At 43.3% G+C, this 19987-nt stretch overlaps 1 protein-coding gene across 1 annotated transcript in view; it reads right to left on the bottom strand.

Annotated features, from left to right (window-relative positions):
- Positions 1-3470: 3470 nt before the first annotated feature.
- DKK2 (dickkopf WNT signaling pathway inhibitor 2) overlaps positions 3471-19987 on the bottom strand; it is a 124168-nt gene continuing 107651 nt past the window's right edge. The window contains exons 3-4 of the mRNA XM_040329664.1: positions 6488-6634; positions 3471-4707 (exon numbers count right to left, since the gene is read on the bottom strand). Of these exons, the coding sequence (XP_040185598.1) occupies positions 4457-4707; positions 6488-6634 (398 nt within the window). The 3' untranslated portion in view covers positions 3471-4456. The remainder of the gene's footprint in view (positions 4708-6487; positions 6635-19987) is intronic.

Here is a 19987-nt window from a genome sequence, read left to right as displayed (position 1 = left end):
CTATCCTGCATTAAATAGCATCCATAAAAAGTCTATGACAAAGGGTAGTATTCTTCTTAATCAAAGAAAGAAGAGAAAAAAAAAGAAAAAAAAGAAAATTTTGCACCCCATAGTGCAATATTATTACTGAAGTAATTTCACCTTTTTTCCACATTTTGGACTATTATTATTTAGATATTTATTAGTGTTTTTGTTTCATGATTATTGATCATATTTGCATAATATGCTCACAACATGTGCTTAGAAGTGACATATTCCTTAGTGGTTTATTCCTAAAGGTTTTTATTGTGTTTTGAGGTTTTTTTTGCAAATGTCTGGCAAAGTCCCTTAAATGTTTGTATTTTTTAATGGTTAAGAATTAAATGGAATGTGGACACCCATAATTAATCTTTGAGCCCCACTAAAACATGCCCGACTATATTTTTTTATTTGCAAAAATAGTGAAGTTTCTGGCCTCCTTTCACTATCCCGGCGCTCAGGAATTCCCAGGATTCCAATAACTCAATTTAAAATAAATACGGTATATAAATATTTAAAATAGTGTTACCACTAAGATAATCATAAATATATATATAGAAATATAAAAATATAAACAATTCAGCAGCCGCTTTAATATATATATAGATATGTAAAGCAAAATAGTAAAATAACAAGTCTATTCAAGTCCTGTGGTTTACTAAAGCAGCGCTAATTATCACTTCACTCAGTGTGACCAATCTTTTCTTATAATATAGTTCATAAGACAGATGGAAACAGGAGATCCAGAGAGCCAGTGTGGGAGATCGAGTGCAGTGCTGATATGGGAGAGGAGTGAATATACTGCTTGTCAGTGCCTACTAAACTCAAGCTTGTGGTGAGTACAAACCCGAAAGGGTGTGTAAGACACGGTGGAAGCTGTTTGGATTGAAGAGCACCATATAGTTTAGAAGCACTTTTGGGGACACTTGGAGATATTCCTTCAATTTTACACTTCTTATGAACTATTTTATAAGAAAAGATTGGTCACACTCAGTGGAGTGATAATTAGCGCTGCTTTAGTAAACCACAGGACTTGAATAGACTTGTTATTTTACTATTTTGCTTTACATATTTTTTTATTTGTCCTAGAAAAACATATATAGAACAAAAGGTCTATACCAGGCAGTATCATTCTTACCACAATGACATCAGGATCTTCTATAAGTTCTACTGCTGGACAAAAAAAACATTGCACAAATGTTGCCTTAATAAAAGTGATCTGTAAATGCCCTGTAGTACATAAAACTCAAGGCAGAGGGACAAAATGTGGACTGTACAAGGGAGCTCCGTGACCAATTAAGGAGAGTATGCCTGTTTTTTCTGTGCATTATATATAGTAGTTAATTGTGCATGTACTTACTACAGAAAGCAAAACGGTATGGATTATGAAATGTATGGTCTAAGTATTATGGGCATACCTAAATATCAAGAGATTTTAACTTAAAGTATATCTTTGGCATTAAAGTATATCTATGGTCATTTAAATGTTTACATATTCCTAAAAAGCAGTGAATTAGCTTTAAATTAGACCCTCACTGCCCTTTGTAGCAACAGGCCCTGTGTAGAAATTATTCCACAAATGTATCACCAGAAGTACTGAGATCTTTTCTCTATGCAGCTTCACTCAGCCTGCTTGCCTCTCCCAGCAGCAACTCAGCAGCCTACTATGCTTCTATTTCTTAAAGCAGGTGTCCCCAACCCCCAGGCCACGGACCGGTGCTAGTCTGTGGCCTGTTGATAACTGGCCTGCCCACAGAAGATAAGTGATGACTGCGGTCCACACAGGGCTATCACAGACTCTCACCTCGCCACCCATGCCCTGCTGATAGGATGGCATAGTCTGCCAGGTGGGCGGAAGTGCCGGGAGAGGACACACAGACTGATAACAGCCTCTGTCCTGCCAAAGGTTGGAGTGAAGCAGAGCTTGGAATGGTGAAATGTGATGTTAGAGAGGAAAGGGGGGTGGGGAAGACTGCAGGGGCACTGTGATGGAGGAGGCTGTGATTGCTAGGGGCACTGTAATATGAAGGTGTCTGTGCTGTAAAGGGGCACAGTAATCTTTACAGTATATCACTATGCCCCCTTTACAGGGCAGTCCCCTTTACATCACAGCCCCATTATATTACAGTGCCCCCTTTACAGTGCAGTCCCCTTTATATCACAGTTCCCCATTACATTAATGTAAATGGCACTGCAATGTAATGGGCCACTGTAATGTAAAGGGGGCTGTGATGTGAAGGGGAACTGAGGATGCTGTGTGGACTGCCCTAAAGGGGATCTGTGATGTAAAGGGGGGCCGTGGACACTGATATAAAGAGGGGACAGTGCTCTAAAGGAGGGTTGTGGTGTGAAGGGGGCTGAGGACAAACTCCATGAAGCTCCTATTCCCTTATCCACCCACCACGACTCCCCCCGCCCGCTCGGTCCCTGGGACAATTAGCTGCCATGAAACTGGGTCCCTGGTGCTCTAAAGTAAACATAGAGTGGGTGTTTTGGGATGGCGGAGACAGAGTAAGCTAAACTCACAATTAGAATGACTACAGCACGTCAGTTTTGAACTTTCAAGGTGAATTGCTTAACTGTGCCTGCAGCTACATAGGTCAGAAAAAGAGTGTAATTCATTTTTGACCTAATTTTTAGATGTGATAATTCACAGCACTATAACTAGCATGGCAAGCCATTTCAACAGGAAAGTGCCCTTCAAAAATGTATTAAAATTTTTGACCAACTACAGTATGCTAGGCTAAGGTTTTGCTACTGATTAAACGACAACCATATGGGTTCCAGCCCTTACAGAATTGAAAATGTCAGTATTGTGTGACTTGCAAATGGCTTTAGAACTTGCAATCCTGTCACTACAACGGCTGTTAGCATCAAAAAACAGATCACAGCCCAACAAATTGTGCTCCAAGTAAGCGATACATGATAGATTTTCAATTTAATTTAGTGAGGAACATATACTTACTAAGTGGTATGTTGGCCACCCTATGTACAGTCATAGTGATAATGTAACCGGACAGGTTATGGTGAGGTGGGATCAAAGGAACAGCAAAGCTTGCAATGAATTCTTTGTAAAAGATGGCAGAGCCTTCTTCATACAGAAGGTATGTACTTGTCATCACATTATCACAGATCAAAAAGACAAGAAGCTTATTTCTAATTTGAGGAAATCATAGAAAACATACCTTTATGCCTCTGAGCCAACTACACCTTAAGTGGTTTACAAAACATATATAACCAAATAGTATAGAGCCATTTATTTTAAACTGCACACAACTGTTTTGTGTTTGTTGATCATTATGATAAAGTCCCAAACTTTTGTGTAACAGTCAGAACTATCTAAATGGTAACATGCCCCCTTAACATGGTTTGTACAACTTTGACCCTTTCCATGTAACTTATTAGTATTCAAGACACAGTTACACGCAATAATAAAAAAAAACAAATATAACTACTTTATTTAATTTTTAATGAAAGCCAGATCAGAACCTGAACATGGGCGTCTATAATGAACAATATAAATAACTGTAAAGAATAAGAAAGGCAATTAATGCTGATGAAAAAGACAAAGCAGCCACTGCTATCATATATTCTGTGTATATTTTCTATTTTACTGTAGTAAACATCATACAATGATGATATTCTTCTTAGTTAGCAAATTATACAGTGTCATCTTGCTCTTTTTTACTATACCATTTTTTCAGGATATTAATTCTGTAAACCACAAAAAAAAAAACACTGTAGTGTATCAAACTGGACAGCTAACACATGTGCGCTAACCATTTTAAATGCTACGGTGAACTTTGTGTTGAGCAGGCGTGCTTTCTGTTAATTGGTATAATTTAATAATAAAGATCTGGTCGGCACAGTGTCAGCAATATCTGACTTGCATAGATCTGTTATTCGTAATTGAGCTTTTATAAACGTATGGTAGTTGCCAGTAATTGGCTGACCCAGATTTCTGTGTTCTGAAAAATACTTTTTTGACAAAGAACAGGATATACCGTAACTGTAATGCAGTATGATTGATCATCATGTGAAAACACTGTAGCTGTACTCCCTGGACAAAATCTGTTCTACTTTTAATGTAAAGCACTCTATGCCAATGCACAGAAAAAAAAAAAAAAAAAAAACTATGTTTGGATTTTGTTAAAGTGTTTCAACAGAATACACAAATGAAGATAATGTTTATATACTTAATGCTCATATATTGTTGTAAAATCAGTGGGCATGCGTTGTTACCATAATAAATGCCATTTTATGAAATGTCAATGTCACAAATTGTTTATTTACACAGGAATGGTCCATTAGCTCCAGTTCATAATATACATCCCCTTTCAGTTCAGTGTCATTCTCAGTATTCAATGTCCTTCATATATGTGGATCAATAGTATCCTCCTTCAAGAAAACAATCTTTTGTATAAATGATTCTAATGGCTTAGATTTTCTGACAAATGTGCAGTCTTGATTTTGAAGAAAATGTGGCATCTTTCCATACTTTGCAAGACAAGCCCTTAGCACAGTCGCATCGCTGAAAGATCTCCAATCCATGAGAGCCTTTTTTCCGTATCTTTGTGCAAACTTCTCCTTGTCGTAGTACTGGTTTGCAGATTTTGGTCCAAAAATGGCGAGCACAGCAATAACCTTCAATGCAGTCAGTTGAACGAAGGCAAGGGTCTCCTTCATGTCCTATAAATTAAAAAGCAAAAATCAGCAATAATAACAAACAAGTATGATGACATACAAAAAAGGCAAGAGTTTGTTTGTTTAATGTCAAGGTTTTGTTAGTACATTTAAAAAAAATTGCCATGAAACTAATGATTGATTGAGGCATAACCTAAGTGGTGAAGCCAACAGGAAAAATGTGATCCTGTAAGTACCTTTTAGGCCCCGTACACACGTCCGAGGAACTCGACGGGCAAAACTCATCGTTTTTGCTCGTCGAGTTCTGTGTGAAGCCGCCGAGGATCTCGGCGAGCCAACTTTCCTCATTGAACAACGAGGAAATAGAGAACATGTTCTCTATTTGGCTCGACGAGGAACTCGTCGGCTTCCTCGGCCGAAAGTGTACACACAGCCGGGTTTCTCGGCAGAATTCAGCTCCGATCGAGTTTCTGGCTGAATTCAGCCGAGAAACTCGGTCGTGTGTACGGGGCCTTAGAAGAAGATCCTTCTATTTGACATGGTCTCAGGAATGATACTGCTGGTATGAAGAACTTGCATGTGACTCCAGCTTATAAGTACATCTTAGTTTTGTTAGGACTACACTCTCAGTATGGGCAAAAATCACCAGCAAACTAAAATATTGCAGGGTGTCCATTGTGTCCTAAGTGCCGGTTCACACTACAGCGACTTTGCGAGGCAAATTGAGGCAACTCCAAGGCAACTTCGAGGCAACTTCGAGGCAACTTCGAGTCAACTTCAAGTTGCCTCCAGGACAACTTTAACAGTGGCCAATCAAACAATAATCAGCTCTCTGGGAGGGAGGGGTTTGCCTGAGAAAACTATTTTCTCTTCCTGTAAATTTCTCTTCCTCTGATTTTGGAGGCGACTTCCATTGAAATCAATGGCTACAAGTCGCCTAGAAGTCGCCTTGAATTAGTACAGGAACCTTTTCTGAAGTCAGAGCGACTTCAGTAGTGTGCATTAAGACGGCTCTCATTCACGTTAATGTAATTTCTCATGTCGCGCGACTTGGGGCAACACAAGTCGGATCCCAATTTGCGGTAGTGTGAACGGGCACTAAGTGTCAGGGGTCCCTGGCTTGTTCCACCTGCTTTGGTTCTTCCCACAGATACAGGCTTACTTAAGGTAAATAATATTATAATTTTTTTTTAATGAGTTCCTTCTTATGCCTACTTGGTCCACCTGAGTCTCAAGAATTACCAATTATCTGCACACCTTTCTGCATGAGCCATTGTGAATCCAAGAGAGAGTACCTACCTTACAACAATGCAAAGCAGAGAGTAATAAAAAGTTCCCATATAAGAAACTGACATAGATTGCCTGAAAACAAATCTGAAAATTCGGGGTATGTGGCAGGCAGAATCTTTTACTAATTTTGACATGTCAATGCAACAGGAATAAAAGGGAACATCTTTTTAATGTGGGCACTTGCTGTGGTAAAAAACTGACTAAGAAAGGATTACCTTACAGTTTGTGTTGTGTCTTCAGAACAGAAAGTCTCCCTAATGGGAAACAGGAAGCAGCTATCAAAACTATAAAAAAAAAAAGGTTTGGTTTTAGAATATTAGATTTTTTTTTAAATCACTTCCTCTGCCTTTCTCACTGGTACTGCCAATTAATTCAGGAGCTGTGTTCTTCATGACCTAAACTGGAACCTGACCCTGGACAATTCAGATCCTCCATAAATACAGTATATGAAAATGTCTTTATTATTTGATAACACTGCTTTCACACATGTCTTATGTAAAACCATGAAACTTCTTCATATAGCAGCAAGTCTTACCTTTTATATGGGGCATTTTAGGGTGATGTCTCCTAATATCTTGCCAGTTCATATCTTTACTAGATGTATGACTGTTCTTCTTTGGGCGCCCTTCAAGTTCTGGTATATGAGCTGTCAACATAGTCTCAGCAACTGGAACGCAGATACCTGTAAAATATAACAATGCAAATTTCATAAATTTTCATATCCTTGTTTTATGAAGTGCAGTTTTGGTTATTGCTTTTTTTTTTTACTGAGAATGTTTACTCTAGAAATCTATAAATTGGTATCATTTTAGGATTCTTCAAATTCAGGGACTTTGTGTTGTTGAAAACAGACAACTCCAAGGCTGAATTCACACTTTAGCATTACATGAACTTGCATACAATCATGCAATTTAGTGCATGTTTACGAACTATCACAATCATGTTACCATCCCTTATTAACAGCACACCAAATGCAGCAAAAAAGACACTCAGAAAGGTGCATGAGCTACTTTGCTGCATGTAGGGCAGCCATAGGCGTGTGCACAAGGTGTGCTGAGTACTTCCTCTCTTCCATCTGCAGTGCTGCCAGCTTCTCTCCTCTCTTTTCAGGAGTGGGGAAGGGGCTGGTAAATATTTTATTAACCGGCTTCTTCTTTTTCTGAGTAAACACAGTGAGTGATCTGTATTGATCGCTCCTGACTTCATTCTTAACTGAAGCATAGTAAACTGCATTAATAAAAATGCAAAAAAAATTCTGAGTGTTCACTGTCCAACTGACATCAATCTCTGCTGTACTGACACCGTCCACTGCTCTGCTGATATACAAGCATGTATGTTTGTGTTCTGGGGTGCACACCCTAATGTACAGTGGGTGACCGCGATATTGTGTCAATCTCGCTCCCTTTCTCGGCGAGATTGAGCACCTACGAGCCCTACTGCGGGAGCCAGCGCAGAGCTGGCTTGCCGTGATGGAGACAAAGCCGTCATAGAAGCAACGGAAGATCCGACTTGGATTCCCGCCAATTCTAGCTGCGGCGTTTGGTATGCATCCTGAGAAGGAACTCCACGCCAAATTTTAAATAAAAAACGGGCATGGGTTCCCCCCCCAGGAGCATACCAGGCCCTTAGGTCTGGTATGGGTTGTAGGGAGAGCCCCCCTATGCTGAAAAGCCGACGTAGGGGGTCCCCCCACAATCCATACCAGACCTGTATCCAAAGCACGCTGCCCGGCCGGTCAGGAATGAGGGTGGGGATGAGCGAGCACCCCCCCCTCCTGAGCCATACCAGGCCGCATGCCCTCAACATGGGGGGTTGGGTGCTCTGGGGCAGGGGGGCACACTGCGGCCCCCCCACCCCAGAGCACCCTGTCCCCATGTTGATAAGGACAGGGCCTCTTCCCGACAACCCTGGCCGTTGGTTGTCGGGGTCTGCGGGCGGAGGGCTTATCGGAATCTGGGAGCCCCCTTAAAAAGGGGGCCCCCAGATACCGGCCCCCCACCCTAAGTGAATGAATATGGGGTACATCGTACCCCTACCCATTCACCTGGAGGCAAAGTGTAAAAGTAAATAAACACACGACACAGGGTTTTTAAAATAATTTATTAGTCTGCTCCGGGGGGCCCCCCTGTCTTCTTTAGCTCTTTTACCAGGGGGGCCTTCTTCTTCACCGCCGTCTGGTTCTCTTCCGCTCTCCGGGGGTCTTCTCCGCTTTTCGGGGGGTCTAACTAAACTAAGCAAATTCTGTCGTTTTTAAAAATACTGGGGATATGACAGCTATCTGATTTTTAGAATTTGCTTAGTTTAGTTTAATTAAATTTAGGTTATTAATTTTCTAACCATATTTTTTTGAATGGTTCTAATTTGAAAGAGTAGCTGGTTTATAAAGAGTGGGCTAGGAATCGGGCTTCCTCGTCATTAACAATCAATGACTCGTCAGCGGGCTTCCCCACTGACAGCTGAAATGCAAATAAAAGAATGCCAGCAATTCCAACTGGATGCTTTTTACCAGTGTGAAGTCCCCAAATCCATACCAGGCTCTTTGGGTCTGGTATGGATTTTAAGGAGAACCCCACACCAAAATGAGAGAAAAAATCCATACCAGACTCAGTCTGCAGTGCAAAAACATTCGCTGAAATCAGTGTGCAGTGGGGGGATGAGCGTGCACCCGTCCTCCTGAACCATACCAGGCCCCAAACCCTAAACATGAGGGGATGCTTTGGGGCAGGGGGGCTTAAATAACTACGGGGCAGAGTCCCCGATGATGTAATCGGGTGATATCGACCCAATATACCCTGGTCAATGACATCGGGAGGGGATGGGGCAACCGGTGATTTTCGCCAGGTGGCCCCCACCCCTTAGCCATTTAAGAACTGTCAGACAGCAAAGCAGGCAGATAGTGGGAACCTCGACGAGACCGGAGGGTTTTTGTTTTTTTGGTTCCAATAGTGTGACGGGCATTGCGATTGACGATGGATCTACTTCAGGGGACATTTTTTTTTTTTTTTTTTAATAAAGGACTTGTCAAATTTGTGTCTTTACTCACTTTTTACACTTTTTTGGTGAATGGGTAAGGGTACTATGTACCCCATACTCATTCACATGGGGGGAGGCGCCCCAGCTGATGAGTCATTTGTTGTTTTTTAAGGACATGGCGGCTGGCTTCCTGGCCCGCGCTTTAACAACAAGCTATTCTTCATGCAGAATTCTAATCGGTCGATCATTTTTCGACCAATCCGAATTCAAATTGTTCCCGAAAATTTGGAATTTGTTAGAAAATGAATATACAAAACATTATTAAACTAATTTCAACTAAATTCATCACTATTTCATTCAAAGATTCTGATACATTTGAATCTCTGAATAACCAAAGATTCATTCCAATTTATATTCGGACGGAAATTAATTACACATGTCTAGTGTTGTGGGAGGTACCTCACCATCCTCCTTTACACTTTAAGGTCATTGTGTTGACCCTGCATAGTACTTGATGATGTCAGTGTGCAACTTCCAGCTGGAGTGTCTTAAAGGGATCAGTCCCATAGATGAGGAAGCCTACTAGAGCAAAAACTAAGGTGTTAGGAGGATTAGGCTGGCCATATACAATACAATTTTCCTGTTAAACTTTCCATTAGATTTACCAAAACCATATAATATGAGGTCAAACCTAAACCCTTTCAATTTGTATGCAATCAGGCAGACCCTTGCACTACATAGTTGAAGGTATATCTAAAGGAAATTGAATAAGAAAATGGTATAATGCATGGCCAGCCTAACACCTTATTTCTCTACCTTCTAGAATTAACAAGCATGTAACCTCTATAGTCCTGGGTGTCTCTACTCAAATTTGTGTAATTCACAGAGTTAGGCTTTCAAGCTGATCGCTAGTAAAATTTTGTTTTAGGACATACCAACAGTCAAAAAATGGATCTCCAGTGAAATATGTCCTGTGTCCGACTGGATGCTTTTTACTGTACAAATTCTCCCATCAAAGAACAGAGATCTTTCAGTGCTGTGGGGATGACAGGCAGTGACTAGGACAGTGAAGAGATCCCATTGTTCACCCTCCCTTTACTTTTATCCTTCCCTTGTATTCTTTTCAAAGATTTCAAGACTTTCTGTGATTGGATGAGGACCGAAGAGGGGGTAGACAGGGGGTAGACAAACGACAGGATCTCCCTTTGCCTATTCACTTAACACAATATTAGTACAAATGTTTAAGAAACCCATATTTGAAATCAAAGTAATTTTAGTTCACACAAACGCAATATACTACAAACAATGTTGGTACAATACAAAAAATAAGGCTGTGTCAAGTAAATAAATAAATACCAAATATGTTAAGGTAATAGCATAGTGCAGTTGACAGCTTCTCTTTAAGTAGACATCCGATGTCTATTAGACTCCTAATGTCACCTTTGTATTCTATTTAAACGAACTGGGTGCAAAATCTACTCGGGCGGTCGGTCTTGACGTCGGCTTAGCTCAGCAGAGGGACAGTCACAGTGATGTAACATGTAAGCAATAATGACTGGCAAATGTATTAGAAGAAGGATGCTGACTATGTCAGCAGCCCCTGTCCCTGTCCATGTCTGCAGCCCCTGTCCCTGTCCGCAGCCCCTGTTCCTGTCCATGTTTGCAGCCCCTGTCCCTGTCCGCAACTCCTGTCCCTGTCCGCAGCCCCTGTCCATGTCCATGTCCGCAGCCCCTGTCCATGTCCATGTCCGCAGCCCCTGTCCATGTCCGCAGCCCCTGTCCATGTCCATGTCTGCAGCCCCTGTCCATGTCCATGTCCGCAGCCCCTGTCCATGTCCGCAGCCTCTGTCCATGTCCATGTCTGCAGCCCCTGTCCATGTCCATGTCCGCAGCCCCTGTCCCTGTCCATGTCTGCAGCCCCTGTCCATGTCCATGTCCGCAGCCCCTGTCCCTGTCCATGTCTGCAGCCCCTGTCCATGTCCGCAGCCCCTGTCCATGTCCATGTCCGCAGACCCTGTCCATGTCCATGTCCGCAGCCCCTGTCCATGTCCATGTCCGCAGCCCCTGTCCATGTCCATGTCCGCAGCCCCTGTCCATGTCCATGTCCGCAGCCCCTGTCCATGTCTGCAGCCCCTGTCCATGTCCATGTCCGCAGCCCCTGTCCATGTCCATGTCCGCAGCCCCTGTCCATGTCCATGTCTGCGGCCCCTGTCCATGTCCATGTCCGCTGCCCCTGTCCCTGTCCATGTCTGCAGCCCCTGCCCATGTCCATGTCCGCAGCCCCTTTCCATGTCCGCAGCCCCTGTCCATGTCCGCAGCCCCTGTCCATGTCCATGTCCGCAGCCCCTGTCCATGTCCATGTCCGCAGCCCCTGTCCATGTCCATGTCTGCAGCCCCTGTCCATGTCCATGTCCGCTGCCCCTGTTCCTGTCCATGTCTGCAGCCCCTGCCCATGTCCATGTCCGCAGCCCCTGTCCATGTCCGCAGCAAATATTTTAGTACACCATTTGGTTCAGAATATTTTCTTTCTTGTTTTCCTCCTCTAAAACCTAGCTGTGTCTTATGGTCAGGTGCGTCTTATAGAGCGAAAAATACGGGAGCTTGCTGATCATTTTTGCTAGAGATACAGCGCCTTAAAAAAATATTCATACCCCTTGGAATTTTCCACATTTTGTCATTGTACAACCAAAAACGTAAATGTATTCTATTGGGATTTTATATGATAGACCAACACAAAGTAGAACATAATTGTGAAGTGGAAGTAAAATGATAAATGGTTTTCATTTTTTTTTACAAATAAATATGTGAAAAGTGTGGTGTGCATTTGTATTCAGCCCGGCTGAGTCAATACTTTGTAGAACAACCTTTCGCTGCAATTACAGCTGCAAGACTTTTTGGGTATGTCTCTACCAGCTTTGCACATCCAGAGAGTGACATTTTTGCCCATTCTTCTGTGCAAAATAGCTCAAGCTCTTTCAGATTGGATTGAGAGCGTCTGTAAATAGCAATTTTCAAGTCTTGCCACAGATTCTCAATTGGATTTATATCTGGACTTTGGCATTCTAACACATGAATATGCTTTGATCTAAACCATTCCATTGTAGCTCTGGCTGTATGTTTAGGGTTGTTGTCCTGCTGGAAGGTGAACCTCCGCCCCAGTCTCAAGTCTTTTGCAGACTCTAACAGGTTTTCTTCCAAGATTGCCCTGTATTTGGCTCCATACATCTTCCCAACAACTCTGACTAGCTTTCCTGTCCCTGATGAAGAAAAGAATCCCCACAACATGATACTGCCACCACCATGTTTCACGGTGGGGATGGTGTGTCCAGGTTGATGTGCAGTGTTAGTTTTCCGCCACACATAGCATTTTGCTTTAGGTCAATCTTCTTCTACATGTTTGCTGTGCCCCCCACATGGCTTCTCGCAAGCTGCGAACAGGACTTCTTATGACTTTCTTTCAGCAATGGCTTTCTTCTTGTCACTCTTCCATAAAGACCAGATTTGTGGAGTGCACGACTAATAGTTATCCTGTGGACAGGATCTCCAACCTGAGCTGTGGATCTCTGCAGCTCCTCCATAGTTACCATGGTCCTCTTGGTTGCTACTCTGATTAATCCTCTCTTTGCCCGGCCTGTCAGCCATGTCTTGGTAAGTTTGCAGTTTTGCCATATTCTTTCCATTTTTGGATGATGGATTAAACAGTGCTCTGTGAGATGTTCAAAGCTTATATTTTTTCATAACCTAACCCTGCTTTAAACTTCTTCACATCTTTATCCCTGAACTGTCTGGTGTGTTCCTTGGCCTTCATGATTCTGTTTGTTCACTAAGATTCTCTAACAAACATCTGAGGGCTTCATAGAACAGCTGTATTTATACTGAGATGAAATTACACACAGGTGGACTTATTTTTACCAATTAGGTGACTTCTGAAGGCAATTGGTTCCACTAGATTTTAATTAGAGATATCGGAGTAAACGTGGCTGAATACAAATGCATGCCACACTTTTCAGATATTTTTTTGTAAAAATTCTTGAAAACCATTTATAATTTTCTTTCCACTTTACAATTATGTGCCACTTTGTGTTGGTCTATAACAGAGAATCTCAATAAAATACATTTACGTTTTTGGTTGTAACATGACAAAATGTGGAAAATTTCAAGGGGTATAAATACTTTTTCAAGGCACCGTATTCTTACATTTTGCTTGAAAACTGTTGTATAAGCTGTGCCTTAGGGCTCATTCATACGAGTGCACAAAGCCCTGCATGGACAAAACTCAGCAAATTTCTATGTGAATGTGGGAATCACAGGTGTTAGCGTACAGCTACGGCCAACAGCCTTTACAAATCAATGACAGGCTTTCAGACACTGTGGCTGTATGCACATATAAACAGTTTCATCTGTACAATGATGGATGAGTACAAACATCTGTGACTCTCGGGCACAGAAATGCACTGAATTCTGTTGTTGTATGGCCCTCTGTGCTTATTTGAATGAGCCCCTACAAAACAAATGTGTTTACACAGGCCCGGATTCAGATAGGAGATATGACGGCGTATCTCCTGATACGCCGTCGTATCTCTAAATGCGGGCCGTCGTATCTATGCGCCTGATTCAGAGAATCAGTTACGGATAGATTTCCCTAAGATCCGACTGGTGTAAGTGTCTTACACCGTCGTTTCTTAGGCTGCATATGCCGCTAGGTGGCGCTTCCGTATAGATACGCAAGGAATATGCTAATTAGGTATTTACGCCGATTCAGAAACGTACGTCCCGCCGGCTCATTTTTTTACGTCGTTTACGTTTGGCTTTTTTCGGCGTATAGTTACCCCTGCTATATGAGGCGTAGCTAATGTTAAGTATGGATGTTGTTCCCGCGCCGAGTTTTGAAAATTTTACGTCATTTGCGTAAGTCGTTCGCGAATAGGGCTGGACGTCATTTACATTCACGTCGAATCCAATACGTCCTTGCGGAGTACTTTGGAGCAATGCACACTGGGATATTTTATGGACGGCGCATGCGCCGTTCAAAAAAAACATCAAAAACGCGGGGTCAAGTGATATTTAAACAAAACACGCCCCCAACATCCCCATTTGAATTAGGCGGGCTTACGCCGCAACACATACGTTATGCCGCTGTAACTAAGGGCGCAAATTCTTTCTGCATACGGAACTTGCGCTCAAAGTTACGGCGGCGTAACGTTACGCCTGCAGAAAGGTGCGCTCATCTTTCTGAATCTGGGCCAAAATGTCTACTGAGCTGCATCCTTCTACACACCACAGCACAAATTTGGGGTGAACATGGTAAACAATTTTTTTCACATCATACATGTACAGTAAGTAGTGTGTGGAAAAATGCAGCTCAACAGATATGGTTAGAACAAAGCCCTGGACAACTATGCTTTCTTACCTCTAGTTTTTTTTTATGAACTGCAAATATTTGCCAAAATGTCTGCATTTATTAAGATACTGTGGTATCAAAGTTTTGAAACTAGTTTTGTACACTCCAAAAGATGGCAGCTCAAGGCTGCATGCACAGTCACAGGGAGCACCGACCTTAAAGGGGAGTTCCAGCCAATTTGTATGTTTATTAAAAGTCAGCAGCTACAAAAAGTGTAGCTGCTGGCTTTTAATAAACAGACACTTACCTGCTTCAGCGCTCCAGCGACGCGCAGGCCGGGGCTCCGCATCCTCTCCCCCCCTCCCCGACCGGCGTCTTCATTCTCAGTGTGGGCACCCGGCCGTGACAGCTTTCGGCTTCACGGCCGTGCACCCACTGCGCATGCGCGAGCGGCACTGCGCATGCGCGAGCGGCGCGGCTCGGCGCTGCGCCGTGTAATTGGCCAGGAGATCGCCTAGGACCTGTGACGTGTCCTAGGCGATCGCCTACAGCAGCCCCTTCCTGAAGGCGATTAAGCTTAGTCGCCTACAGGAAGGAGGAAGTGGGAAAGGAAGTCCCACTCTTCCTGAAGCCCCCACTCCCCCCCCCCAAAAAATTACATGCCAAATGTGGCATGTAAGGGGGTGAGGAGTGGGATAAGCGGAAGTTCAAATTTGGGTGGAACTCCTCTTTAATAAGTCAGTGTGCCAAAAGACATCACCCTGTGTATACTGGGAGCTTTGCAACTGGTGCTATTCTGATCATGTGTGTTACCAAGTCTGTTATTTTGTCATGAACAGCAAGTTAGAATAAACGTGAGTTTCTTGCCGGAAACAACAGGATCTCACTTCCGTACTCATCCTACGGGCCAGATTTGGCTCCTGTGGACTTTGCACTCCTCCCAAAGATGAAGATCAAGCTAGATAAAGGTTGCAGTTTTGACACCATTGCGGAGATTCAGTGCGATTCGCAGAAGGTGCTTGACATGACTTTCAGGACACATTCCAGAAGTGTCAGGAATGCTGGGAGCACGGTATTGCTGTAGCAAGGGGACTATTTTGAAGGTGATAGTGTGTAAAAGTAGATGAAAGGGGGAGGGGATCAGGCGGTCTGCCCTGGAAGCAGGCCCGGACTGGCCATAGGGCATACCGCGCATATGCCGCATGTCACGTCTCCCCCCAGTGTAACATGCAGGGGGTCCAGAACTGTTAGGGGGGTGTCTGTGTAACAAACTGTGGGGAGCTGTGTAATGTAAAGGGGTCCAGAAGTGCGGTGCTCTGTAATGTAAAGGGGTCCAGAGGTGCAGGGTGCTGTGTAATGTAAAAGGCTCCAGAGGTGCAAGATGCTGTGTAATGTAAAGGTGTCCAGAGGTGCAGGGTTCTGTGTAATGTAAAGAGGTCCAGAGGTGCAGGGTGCTGTGTAATGTAAAGGGGCCCAGAGGTGCAGGGTGCTGTGTAATGTAAAGGGGTCCAAAGGTGCAGGGTGCTGTGTAATGTAAAGGGACCCAGAGGTGCAGGGTGCTATGTAATGTCAAAGGGTCCAAAGGTTAGGTGCTGTGTAAGGTAAAGGGGTCCAGGGTGCTGTGTAAGGTAAAGGGGTCCAGGGTGCTGTGCAATGTAAAGGGGTCCAGAGGTGCAAGGTGCTGTGTAATGTAAAGGGGTCCAGAGGTGCAGGGTGCTGTGTAATGTAAAGGGGTCCAGAGGTAAAAATCCCATCATTAACCGTCAATGCGAAGCGCCGCCACCCCCCCACCCGGGCTACTCAGTCTAAAATGCCCGGGCTTATTTTTTGTCCCAGTCCGGGCCTGCCTGGGAGCCACCCATTGGGGGGGTGTCAGGCCGGCCGCCTGCCTCTCTTGGCCCTGGGACAGTGCTGCCTGCATAGTCTAAAGTTGATGAAAAAATCACTTGCCAGCCCCTTCTCCTACACCGGTCCTCCTGTGTCAGTGTGATTATAAAACAAAGCTTGTAAATATCTCAATAGCTCCATTTTTTCTGTCTGCTCTCCTCCTCCCGCTCCTTCTACTTCTAGCTTTAGGTTCAGAATGGAGGAGGAGAGCGGTCACATGGCCATCTATGTAACGTCAGAGACAGCAGTCATGTGACCAGGTCAGTGAAAAAAATTACCTATTGAGGTACGTGGAAGCTTAATTTTACAATATGAGTGACACAGGAGGAGCAGTGTGGAAGGAGCTGGCATGGCACCATTTTTTTCCCTAACTGTAGAGAATGCTGGCAGCACTGTTCCAGGAGACTGGGGGTCTCCTGGGAGTGCAGGGGAGGGAGGCTGTGTACAAGGGAGGGGGGCTGTGTACTGGATGGGGGGCTGTATACTGGTGAGGGGGACTGTGTACTAGATGGGGTACACTCTCTTGTAAACAGAGCCAGTCTCAAAACTTTTTGGATACCACTTTGTATGCTCAACAGTGTTGGAAGTTACCCTACCATAGATTGCAGAGCATTACACGATTCTAACATTCATAGATGAAATCAGGCAGCTGAAAAGTACCCAGTTCGGCCTCTTTGTTCTTTATGCATATTAGAGACATATACTGTATGCACATTATTTATATTTGTGTCTAGTACAATAAGATCCAAAAGAGTAAGCCCAATCAGTACATACTAGTCTGTGACGGCCTGCCTATGTGGACTTGTCTCTTGAGAAAATTACAGACTGCAAGAGTTCTTATTATGTGACTAAGGAACATATAATTCCATCACTCATCATCAACTGCTGCCAACCGAGAAGGCAGAACAATATCTTCTTAAATCCACTTGGGTACAGCCAGGACATTGATTCAAACACTATGGCACACCCATCATAAAACTAGTAAATGGAGGCTCAATTGTTCAATAAATATAATGAACAAAGGGGGCATTGGAGAAGCAGCACTTATAACATTGCTCTGCCACAGATCTTTTGATCCCTGATGTATAATCTGGTTGTCATAAAAATACACATGTACAAGGAAATTGGGCATAGAAAGAGGACTGCGTGATTGTTTTTTCCAGCCACAATTCTGCTTCAGCTCATACCCCAGTTTCTGGCTGGAGCCATAATAGTATAGTCTGTAAGGTTGAAAGAGAGAGAGAGAGAGAGAGAGAGAGAGAGAGAGAGAGAGAGAGAGAGAGAGAGAGAGAGAGAGAAAGTGAGAGAGAGAGAAATAGAGAGAGAGAGAGAGAGAGAGAGAGAGAGAGAAAGTGAGAGAGAGAGAGAGAGAAAGTGAGAGAGAGAGAGAGAGAAGACAGTGATTAATGCTAGCAGCTATAGCAGCCTCTAGTGATAATTGCAGGCTGGTTGAACCCAAATTGAGCGATTGATCATCTTGGTACATTCAGTATGCCCAATCCTGCTGAAATAGTTGTGTTTTGAACTGTCTATGGCCGGCCTAAGCAATTCAGATTTTAACGTTGGCGGCCCATCACCCCCTAATTCATGCGACCAGCCCATAATCTACATGCAGGGCGCTGTACTCATGGATTCCAATGGTGTTTTTATTTGTTTTGGAAGTGCATGATTAGACCCCGAGGCTCTAATTGGCTTAAAAAAAAGGGTGGGCTCAGGGTGCAGAGCACTGTGCCCAGAGCCCACCCATTTGTGTGACAATAGCAAATTAATATTCGCTATTGTCTTCCTGATTTCATACCTCCCAACTTTTTGAGATGGGAATGAGGGACACCTATCAGCAAAAGTATGCAGGCATAGGACACACCCATTGCCACGCCCCCTTAAAGGAGAATTGTACAAAAAAACAAGAATGGTTAAACCCACAAGTGCTTTTTTTACCACTACTATTCCTTTATACTGGCTTTTGGAATTTAAAAATTGCAGCAATTTAGAAGTCAGTTGAAAGGTTTAGCACTGGAAAACACTTTTTGATAGATAAAAAGTGCATTTTATATACATCTATATAGATCAGACCAAAATGAGGGACAAATGAGGAGGAATGGGGGATAGAGGAACATTGCTCCAAATCAGGGACAGTCCCTCAAAATCAGGGACAGTTGGGAGCTATGTGATTGTTCTCCCGGCAAATCAGGAAGCGGTCCTGAGACGTATCACCTGATTGGCCAAAAGGAAGAGCATTCCTTTCACCTTGGAAGAGGAGGAGGAGGAGGAGGAGGGAGAAGATGCACGGCAGAGGCTGCCATGATGCCAAAGAGAAGGAGACACAGGGGAAGCTGTTAACAGACCGGGGGTAGGGGATGGCTGTAGGTGCAATGATTGCCGCCCACCAGAAAAATATACCACCAGCTGCTACTGGATTTTAAGCTATAAATCTCTTGGGCCAACATACCCTGTAGGCTCAAGCCTGTCTTTTTACTAGGAGGGAGCAGCTTTTTGGATGAGTGCCCCCTAGTGCTACAGGAGGAAGCACCATCTTTTTCCTGATGACCACACACACACACACGCAGTGTGCTCTCTCTCTTGTTGTAGCCACTGAACTCTGACGGGCAGCAGACCACACTACACATGTGTACTATGCTCTTTCCTATAGTGCTAGGGGTCGTTCGTCTTAACTGCTGCTCTGTCCTAGAAAGAAGACAGGACAGAACCATAAAAAACATTTGCAGTTTTTCTGGTAGGCTACAGGTTAGCAAAAGAGAGGTATAGTTTTAAAATTTGATTAGCTTAGGATGATGCCACTGTGTATAGTAACTGCATAGAGTGTTTTTTAATGTGAATTAACCCTTTAATGGCACAGATTAGTAAATAGTCAACTGTGCAAAAATATGGCATGAGGCACTTTATGCTATTGTACATTGTATATCTTCCCCTAACTTTAAAAAATGGAAATAAGAGAACAGACCTGATGGGTGCTGGCACAGGCCAAATAAGCCTGCAATACCTTTACGTTCATAAAGGAATTACTGCATTTAAAAAGCTGTGAAAACACTTCATCATCTAAATTAGATTTGACGTTGCCAGAACACTCATAACAAAGTCCAGTGCAATTTCCACTGAAACTGATACGCTTGTGTCTGCTTTCATTGTAGTATTCAGCAGCAATAATCTGTTGGCATGGTTTCTTGAGTGGAAACACTAGCATGTACCACCAAATGGGATATCCTTTGGAAATGTTATTTTATTATATTGCCAAACTATTTGTAGATTTTATGGAAGTGTATAATAAGAAATAAAATATGGCACAAAGCAGTCAAGTTTCACAGTTTTATCATGGGTTTTGGCTTTGTGGACCACATGCAGCCAATTAATTACTTGAAATCCTAGCATATAGATGGAGGGTTCTAACATGGAGTCATATTGTGAGCCTTGTGCTACTATTATATTAACCTTGCTGTGCAAATGTGAATTTTGGAATTTCATTTTAGTTTAAATGAAATTTTCATCATAAAGAATTACACTGAAAACAGTCAATCGTTTACAGGGCCGGGACAAGGGGGTGGGCAGGAGGAGTAGCTACCCTGGGCACTGTGGGGTCAGGTTGTGTTGGGAGGGGGAATTTAGGGGGTATGGATTGTTTCTTGGGGAGGGGGGGGGGGTTTGTGCTAGTGGGGATGATTATTGATTTTTCTTTTTAGCTAGTATGGGAAATTTGGGATGGGGGATTTGTGCTAGATGGGTGAATGGGGGGATTTTTGCTGGGAGAGGAGATTTGAAGTGAGGGGTAGAGAATGTGGACTGGGAGGTAAAATTTGAGGGGCAGAGGATTTGTGCTAG

This window comes from Rana temporaria, chromosome 1, assembly GCF_905171775.1.
Source record: "Rana temporaria chromosome 1, aRanTem1.1, whole genome shotgun sequence".
Taxonomy (NCBI): Eukaryota; Metazoa; Chordata; class Amphibia; order Anura; family Ranidae; genus Rana; species Rana temporaria.
This window is presented reverse-complemented; position numbering and strand designations above follow the sequence as displayed.